This window comes from Theobroma umbraticum, unplaced genomic scaffold (assembly GCF_002168275.2).
Source record: "Theobroma umbraticum cultivar Fairchild unplaced genomic scaffold, ASM216827v3 scaffold_12.0, whole genome shotgun sequence".
NCBI classification, from domain to species: Eukaryota; Viridiplantae; Streptophyta; class Magnoliopsida; order Malvales; family Malvaceae; genus Theobroma; species Theobroma umbraticum.
Genome location: NW_018397272.1, coordinates 1049857 through 1059387, shown reverse-complemented (window position 1 = coordinate 1059387; position 9531 = coordinate 1049857). Strand labels below are relative to the sequence as shown.

General features: G+C 34.6%; 3 protein-coding genes across 4 annotated transcripts; 1 reads left to right on the top strand and 2 right to left on the bottom strand.

Moving 5' to 3' along the window:
- Window positions 1–784: 784 nt before the first annotated feature.
- On the bottom strand, window positions 785–5087 carry LOC110426638 (protein CLP1 homolog). Of its 2 annotated transcripts, none has more exons than XM_021441900.2 (10): window positions 4661–5087; window positions 4197–4265; window positions 3973–4068; window positions 3282–3523; window positions 2973–3111; window positions 2786–2842; window positions 2398–2532; window positions 1702–1937; window positions 1136–1198; window positions 785–1025 (listed from the first exon to the last, which is right to left on the bottom strand). In XM_021441900.2, exons 1-10 carry the CDS (start codon window positions 4883–4885, stop codon window positions 938–940), a joined length of 1350 nt encoding a protein of 449 aa, XP_021297575.1. In that variant the 5' UTR covers window positions 4886–5087; the 3' UTR covers window positions 785–937. The 2 variants fall into 2 exon arrangements, with proteins under 2 accessions (XP_021297575.1, XP_021297576.1); XM_021441901.2 differs by having other exon boundaries at window positions 1136–1180; window positions 4661–5085.
- A 1783-nt stretch (window positions 5088–6870) lies between these two features.
- On the top strand, window positions 6871–7773 carry LOC110426732 (uncharacterized). Its single transcript, XM_021442025.2, has one exon. The coding sequence runs from the start codon at window positions 6949–6951 to the stop codon at window positions 7483–7485; it is 537 nt and encodes a 178-aa protein (XP_021297700.1). The 5' UTR covers window positions 6871–6948; the 3' UTR covers window positions 7486–7773.
- Window positions 7774–7947: 174 nt separating this feature from the next.
- LOC110426805 (F-box/LRR-repeat protein At1g55660-like) lies at window positions 7948–9531 on the bottom strand. Its single transcript, XM_021442112.1, has 5 exons — window positions 8986–9531; window positions 8587–8907; window positions 8418–8504; window positions 8098–8283; window positions 7948–8001 (listed from the first exon to the last, which is right to left on the bottom strand). The coding sequence occupies exons 1-5, from the start codon at window positions 9529–9531 to the stop codon at window positions 7948–7950; spliced, it is 1194 nt and encodes a 397-aa protein (XP_021297787.1).

Sequence of the window (9531 nt, the reverse complement as noted above, 5' to 3'; positions counted from 1 at the left end):
ATTCAAAAGTATTAATTTATACAAGTTTATATTGTGTATATCGAAAAGAGCTTTAATAATATAACTTTATCTCTCTTTTTACTCTATATCTATTTATAAAATATATAATGTACATCGATAATTTATAATTCATAATATATATACAAGTAAAGATGTATCTAAAACTTTTGATTAATATTAATTAAAATTATTAAATAATAATAAGATTTTATTTTCTAAATGTAAAAGAGTTATTGTTACATTGAATTGCAATCATACGAAACTGATTGACATATGATTACAATTCATATAAAATATATTTTTTTCTTGACTCTTTTTCATATTTACTAACAAAAAATTAGGACATTTATTACATAAAAAAAAAGAGTAAGGTTCCTAAGGCACCTTAATTGCCAATTAAGGTCTCTTGGGCCTTATTTTAAACAAAAATACCCCTACTTGTAAGAAATTACTAACCCTACCCACCATATGTATTGGAAAAAATTCCTCTTTTTCTTTCCCTCTCTTCATGACCTTCTAAACATGCTCCAGTGCAACTGTCCGCCGGCCGATGCCTGCACCGCCAAATCCTGTTTTCTCTTTTCCTTCCACCTCATCGCGGGAAAAGACAAGTTTCAACAGCCGGGTCGGCCCATAAGCCAGTGATTTCGATATATATTGATAATATTGGCTTCTTCCTTGAGCAAGCTTGACCTAAATATGGAAGCACGAAAGTGAAACAGCAGCACTCAATTAACTATCAAGATTGCTTAAGAGCAACAAATTGGTAATACCAAAACCAGGAAGCATGACAAGTTTTAATTGCTTTACAGATATAAAGTTTCGATGGTACAAGCTAAATCACATCAGGCATTCGACTTGTTAAAGTTACAGCTCCTCTGTTACACTTCAGTAGGAGAAAAACAGGCAGAATCAAATATATTTGCTCAAAGATGATTCAAGTTTCAAGCCATGTCAAGGTTCCCATAATCAAATATTTGCTTGGTAGATCCCCAGCTGATGGTGCAAGGTATGTAATTTTCTTCCTGCAATGTTCCAAGTAGAGCAAAAGTTGAGAATAAAAAAGGTACAAGAAATAAACCTATACTTATGTAAGAAATTATACTAAAGTGTTATAAGAGCTCAGGATTCAAACCTCTGAATATCAATGTCAGTGATGTAAATAAACCCAGCAACGTTACTGCACCAAAAAGGAATCCTGTAAGCAGCAGAGAAAGCAAGAGAGAATATATAATTTTTTTATTCATACGTGTGCTAAATAAATTCTCTAGATCAACCGACCATGAACTATCCTACAGTTAGAAAGGTTGTTCAATGTGTGAAGTTCCTACATGTATAGCCCGGTTGTGTGCTACACATAAACAGAGCACAACAGATGTCAGATCTACATAACAAAATCATACAACTTGTTGCAATTGCAGTCAACTTGAACAGTAGTCACTAATTCAACTTAAATTAAACCCTGGTAGTTAGTCGTGATGACTGACTGTAGATCAATTCATAAGATTGTTAAGAAGCTACAGCATACATGCCTCAGAAAACTTAGGTCATTTATTTCAGCATTTAAACAATAGGAACCTTATGGAAAATCCCACTATATTGATACTCTCCTACATGAAATAGATCTATAACTTCGCTCATTCTTCCTAGTTACTTCGATGACTAAAGATTTGGTAAGAGATTCAAGAAGCAACAACTAACCTTGACAAAATTTGGTCAGCCTCCTTGGCATATGAAACAGCAAGAACAGTATGAAGCAAATCCTGGTCAATATTCACAGGAGTTACTCTTAAAGGGTTAGCAACAGGATCTGCACCAATTGGCAAAGCTGATCTTGGGGCCTGTGGACCACCACCAATCCGATAGACCAGTAGATCACTAAAGTTTGCAATATTAGAATGAGGGGAAAGATCATTTGCGAGGCCATAAAAGTACTCCTGGTAGAATCAACAGCATGACCAGGCTTGTCAGGAGGATGAAAATACAGTGCAAACATTATGAAATCAAGAGAAATACAACTATCCATATCCCTTCACAATAAATGAATAAATTTAAAAAAAAATTAAAAACAAAAAATAAGAGACAGGGAGAAACCAGATTTTTAAGGCATCAATGACCCAAACTATCGCCAACCAATTGAAAATGAACTATAAATTTGGTCTCCTAAATGCAAAGAGATACTTGACTATCATCCATTACTTTGTGATGTCATTAAAAAAAAAGAAAATCACCATTTATCATTCGTCATTCCGACTTTTCTTTTTTTTCCTTATTTCCCTTTAAAAGGCATGTCACAAGTATGAAACAATGAATTTCTGATGAAACAAACATGGAAGGAAAGTAGGAATAAAACATAAATGAAAGAATCCATCCACTGACTGTAAACATAGCACTTACCCTTATCCTGTAAGCCCTAGCCTTCTGACGGAATTTTGCATTCCTGGATACAACACCCCCTGACTTCTGAAGTTTCACAACATCCACATTAGGCTTACTTTTTGCTACAGCCTTTAGCATGCTGAACAGTTTTTCCTGCACAGAGTTTAGAAAGATTACTGAGTAAACAAAAAAAATACCAATATGTACTTCATTCTGAAGTGAGTTAGGAGCAACGATATCATTTGGGCCATACAATAGGAGTTGCAAGTCTAAAGAAAAACTTAAGCATAAAAGAAAAGATAAGATCAAGGGATACTTTAAGAAATGCTCATGTATTAGAATTACTTTAGTTTGAACTTAAAACAAGAAGGAAAAAACCAATAAAAAGGACAATGTTGGTGATTACCTGACCCAAAACCAAGACAACATTGGCTTTAAATATATCAATTGCATGGAGAAGCAACTGCCGGAAGATATAGAACATCAAGAACAGTCAGAAACACCAAAAAATGATACTTTTTATATTAATAAAAGCAAACATAACCATTAAATTTATCAGCATTTACATATGTAGAAGGTTCAAACTTCATTACCTCATAGCCTGTACTTTCTATCCAACCCATGGTATTGATTACCATGCCGGCAGCTCGTGATTCAGCATTATGAGCAAATTGAGTCTCCAGCATTTGAGCAAGCTCATTCACAAGTGCTTTATACAAATCTACATTATTACTGCAAACCAGCAAGATCCATAAATATCATAGAATTTTAACGACAAATTGAATCTAAAAAAGAGTATATGGCCATACAAAATTTCTCATTATTTGTCAATCAGTCTGTATTTTATCCAAAGAAAATATATGACCACAAAAAAAAATCAGAAAACACAAAGTTAGTTATACCTAGGAGTTGTATGGCCATAATAGTAAACAAGAGGCATCTCAAGAGGAATTCCTTCCACTGGATCGATGGGCATTTCAATAGGCGTAGCAGCAATAGATCCTGGAACAGTTATAGATCCTTGGCCTATATCCAAATCCACAAAGGTAGGTTTCCAACCTTGTTTAGCTGCCCAACTAAGAAGCATCCTTGATAAGGTGCTCTTTCCAGAATCTGTAGGCCCCACAACAATCACCCTGGGTCCCTGACCACCCACCCAAAAGTATCACAGTGACATATAAATGTTAGGCATGAGTGCTCGAATGGAGTTGAAAACAAATATTATTAGCTAGCACACAATGAAACACAAAGATACCAAAGCAAAAGGTTAAAAAGAGGAACCTAATTACATCCTTCAAGGTGCTGAGAAAAGAAAAAAAAAGTAAATCCTTCAATAGTATTATTAATACCAAAAATGGATGATAATTGAAACATTAGAATAGTAACACCATTAAAATGTAAGTGTAATCTAAGAAAGACAAAGCCCTTCTAAAACAGAACCGTCTTAAATTAAAACCAATTCTCATACTGGTTGTAAAAACTACATTTGAAAAGGTTAAAAGGAGCAAAAGATATTCTAAATGCCTCTACTCATTGATGTCAAATACATAACTTCTGTCAGAGGTTGTAAAAGGAAACGAATGAAAAAAATACCTGGGATGCCTCAGAATCATTAGGTGAAGAAGTTTTAGCACGGTTTCTACGTCCTTCCAATACAGCATGCACGTTGACGTAACTGACCATAGGTGTCTACAAATCAACCATTGCAACAGAATCAGCAATCATCATGTGAATTTTGAGATCTGCCCTTCATGTTGCACTACAGTAAAGCATGTATCTAAATCACATTCCAAAAAGTTTGAAATTTAAAGAAGCACCTCATCTGCCATATAATCAGTTTCAGTAGTGCCATCCATCTCGATTGTAGCTCCATACCAAGTGAAAACCTATACATGAACAAATTCCCTTTTAATACCACATGGCGTAGCCAAATAACCCATGAATGAAATAGTCATTGAGTTTCTTTGTTTTGCCTTCAAAAGCACGAAAACCACGACTAACTACGACAAAACTATTTGGATAAAGCAAATGACAAAATTAAAAACGCATCAAATCACCATTACATAACAAGGAAAACTTTTTGATGTTGCATTTCATTTCTTCCTAATGAAACTATTCATGGAAAACGATCCATTCACGGACCCCATAGACACCAATTTATAAAAGTTGGTACACTTCAATCTGAACTACTAAACAAGGCTAAAATTGTAAACTAAAATATTCATATTCTGCTCAAGATGAACTCATTTTCTACTGTTGCAGAGGAATCTTCGAAACTTACAGCAAATTTGAGGCGAGAAGGGAAAGTGAGCCATATCTCAGGGGCCAATTCGGATCCGAAAATCTCGGCTGAGCCGTTAAGAAGTCGGAGCTTAAGCGGCGTTTCACTACCCACCTCGATTCTCAGCTCGCTCTCTCGCTCTAACTTCACTTGCTTTATCGTCGACGCCGAGGCGGAGCCACTCACAGCCGCCGGCGCCGCCATGGTTTTACCGCCATAGGACATGGTTGTTTGCGGTTTTGTTATCGGAGCTTGTTATCGGGGTTTATGTAGGGTTTGAATGACCCGATCCGTATGACTAGAATTTCTTTTTCTTTTGTGGATTCTATAGTATCCCTCTCTTGGACTGGACGGGGGAATGGAATTTGATTCTCCTCTTTATTCCGAGTGTTTTATGAATACAGAGGGATTTATTTTATTCAATATATTTCTAAAAGAAGTTGGATTTCAAAGTAGAAAATTTGTATTTCTATAAATTTTTAAATTAAATTAAAAAAATAAAATCAATTCAAATCTTCATTTATACAAAATTAAAAAAAATAAACATCTCATTTTATATATTCATTAAAATTTAATTTTTTTTTTATCAAAACTCAACAATTAATATTATATATACTTGATAAAAAAATTAACACATGATTAATTTGGGCTTATTGTCCAAAATCTTTGAGTCGAGATTAATAAATGTAAAAGGGGTTTTTAAGGAGAGTAAGTATTGCAAACAAGTAAAAGGATGCATTAAAGATAATAAAGAGAAAGATCATAATAATTCCTGAAGTATTGAGTATTGTGATAAGTAAAAAAAAATTATATAATAAGAAGAGAATTAGAGAGAGAATTTAGAAAGAAGCACTAGAAGAGAATGTGTTAGTTTTTCTCAATAAGAGAAGTCCCTCTAAATGAATTGTGAGGCTTTATATATAATGCAAAAAATGTAAATTTTTCAAAAATAGGCTTTAATATGCTTAATGAATTATATTATTATAAAGAGTTTTAATGAGACTAACCGTTATGGTAACACATTATGTGGACAATAAAGGGATGATGTTATGGCATATAATGTGAGCGACCGTTAAAGTAATTAAGTGTAATAAGATTTGTTTTCAATTTGAAAGTAATAGAGAACAGGTGTATAAGAAAAGTTATATGAAAATAAGATGTATGTGAAAAGGTGTCAAAGAAAAAGTTGTACGTAAACAAATATATGAGAATAAGATGGAAGAGTGAAACATTTGTACTTTAAGAAAATGTTAAGAAGAAAATCTTTTAATTATCTTTACATTTAAGCTATCAAGTTAAATTCTTCAAAACATATCAAGATGAAAGTAACTTATAAATCTTGTCATTTATTTCATGTTACTTTCACTATTATCTATCTGAAGTGATTATTCTAATAATATTAATTGTTTCACATGAAATAATACTTTATTTACTTTAGTTGTTGTGTGTGAAATAGTACTTCACTTGTTTTAATTATTCTATATGAAGTAGTGCTTCACTTGTTTTTATTATTCTTTATACAATATTATATTATAAAATAATTATTTAGAGAATAGATATTAACTAAAATTGACTATGTACAACAAATTGAGTAATTGCCTAAAGTTTAGTAAAATTCCATGAATTCAATATTTTTACACCTTTTGTAAGAAATTTTATATATAATCTATATATTAAGCTTTTGAGATTTAATAAACTAAATAATAATAATAATAATATAAACAATTTGACCTTTACCAAGATTTTTTAATATTTAATTTTTGAAACATTTTATTCTCTCATACTGAAATCCATATTTCTTTCAGTTGAAAGGAAGTATTATTATTATTATTAAGTATTTAATTATAAAATTTTTACTTTTAATTCTATAGCCTGATCGGCTGATCGCTGAGCTAAGCCCAAGTAACATATATCCAAATTCATTTTTCAGAGTTTCCATGAATTTATACTCTTAACTTTCCACTGAATTTACAGTCTTAATTGCTCCAACTTCCATGAAAGTTCTGATAAGAAAAGAAGAAAATTACCAATTTGCCAGGAAACTTCATGTAAAGTGTTACGCGTATATTCTGTTGTTTTTCTTCTTCTAGGAGGACCAGAGCTTTCTTCTATCATATCCAGACATCTTCAACGCAGTTTCTCTGTAATTTCACAAACTCAAGACTCACTGAGTATATATTGGTGCTGCTCTCAACTCCAAAACCATGTCATTCTCGAAACGAACCAGCAATCTCCCATTAGAGTAAGCATAATTTCAACAGCAAATCTCCAACTTCCGATTCAACAGAATGCTGCCAACCAATGATCAAACCCAAAACACAAATACTCCTGAAATACCCATATTCCTTCCAGCCGTAGCTCACTTCTACCTCACGTTCAACATCATCTCCACAATCTACCAGGCCTACGCTCATGGTGACTTTCCCATGGCAGCTTTCATCTTTTTTGTTTACCTTGCGTATTTCTTTCTCATGTATTGCATGACACTGTTGCAAACTTTACCTCCCCAGGATCGTTCGCCAAGGAAAGATTTCTTGAAATCTGTCATCTGGGTTTTAACCAGTGTCATCTTTTTTGGATTTGCTTATCAATTCTCCACCTTTATTCACCCTGTTGCAGCCGCTTTTGTCTTTGCTCTTGCAATTTTGGCCAGTTCTTTCATCTTCTTATATTTTGTCTATGATGGTCATCATCCACAACAACAAAAACAAAGTGGTAGCTCTACCAACAGGCTTAGAATCCATATACTTGGATTCTCTCCATCCAGTAGTAAAGTAAGTGACAGTAAAATTGCGCAAGTTGTGCCAGGTCCAGAAAATGTTTAAATGGAGATGCGGGGCATCGATCCCCGTACCTCCCCACGCTCGGTGGTGAGGGCTTTGCTAGCATCAGTAACTGGTGTCAAATTTATATATTTGTATGCTAAAGGCTTTTTTTTTTTGTTTATGGAGTAAATCAACTTTAATGCCTTTCAAAAACACAAAAAAAAAAAAAAATCGGAAAGTATTCGTAGCTTGTTCTTTGTTATATGAGAAAATCTTAAGAAAAAGTTGTGAAACCTGATTATAAGTTCATCTATGTGAAATTTCAATACCCTTTTCATTATTGTCAAATTTGAATACTATGAAATAGTCTTAAACGAAGACAATTATAAAGGCAAGCAGGATTAGTAGGAAAGAAACAACTAGGGCCAGCTTTATTTGCAGTCAAAGCCTTTTCTGTTCTCCACCCCCATGAAAGCCTTTTCTTTTTCACTGTCCTTCAGTTGATTACACTGCAAGTAATCTTCATATTTCCACACTCAGCCCCAAACTTCTCCACTTCTGTGCATAGTTGGTCGACTATCCGCAAGAGCAATGGAAAAACGTTATGCCAAAAAAATTAAATAGCTGAAAATTCGATCCCACTGGAAAACCAAATGTTGAGCCGTTACCAACCTCAGTTTCACAAAGTTCTCTGGCACTCGGATCGCATCTCAATGTAAGAGTCTTTGGACTGCAAGATTCCACAAGAAAGGCAGCTATTGCGGTGATGTCATCTAAGTTTAACTGGGAAACTGTTACTTCCAAATGTTCCAAATTTTGGAATGTTATATCCTGCAGTTGATCCTTTATAAACAAAGCCTGCATAAATATCGAAAATTGGTCAGCTCTGTGGAAGCAGAGATTATAAGGGAATGCCAAAGGACGTAGCAAAGACATTTTACAAGACAAGACAGTAAGGACTATATACAAACATACTAGAATATTATACTTACCTCAATAATCTGAAAGCTCAATCTTAGAATTTTGGCATATCTTACACTATCAATAAGCTCAGCCAAGCCATCATTGGTGAATTCGTCCTACATTTTATCTCCAAGACTAAGGGTGGCGTTGCGTAGAGACAGCAAGTTCTCTGAGTAGATTCTACATATGCGGCCAGACCGGAGACAAACTCATCAATTGCATAGTCAAAGTCAATGTTTGCAGTTGCTCAGCTGAGATGCTAATATCAAAGTTGTCATACATTTTGCAGTCAGAGATTTCCAGACCCTTGAGAGAAGGTGCATTGACATTAAGATGCAAGCCGTCAAACAGACATTTAGAGATTGCTAAGTTCTCAAGGGAGGAACAGTCGATGAAAATCTTGCAGTCTTTGGTGACCGGATAAGCTGAAACCAAACCATCTTCATCATCAGCGCAACAAACTATTGTCAAGACTTTGAGAGATGAACTGCTAATGTTGAGATTGCCAATGCCATTAACCTTTTCGAGATTTAAAACTTTAAGGGAATTTCAGGAATTGCACACCCATTCTCCAAATTCCAAGCAAGGTATGGATACCGAATTTAGTGACAAGGTCTCGAGAGAGGCAAACACAGATGCAAACGATTTTAAATTGCCCCCTTGCAACTTCAATTTCAACACCCTCAGCGACTCTGCACCAGCAGGCAAGTAGAAGGCTTTATGAGGTTTTACAGGAACCCCAATATCCAGCTCTTGGACCTTATTCCTTACAGCCTTTTGAACCCGCAAACCAAAAATAGATCCTTTAGCATCATATCTGACGGAGTGGCAAAGCCAATGCAGTCGAATACGATGAATCTCTGGTGCATTATGTATACTCATAAAATCCTTTAGGAACCTCTGCAGCTTGGCCGTGCATTTTTCAGAATCGAATGTTAACGTGAATGACAAGTAAGGGCTAGACATGCATAGCTTTCGAAATTTTCTAGATACATAACACAGCCGAACAATATCATTGGAACCCAGGAATGAGAAAACATGAAGAATGATGGGTTCTGGAAGATCACTGAATCTATCGTAGAAGCTACAAAGGTTCTGCGTATTGAAGGTGATCAGCTCCATCAACTCCCGTGGGGTTTCCAT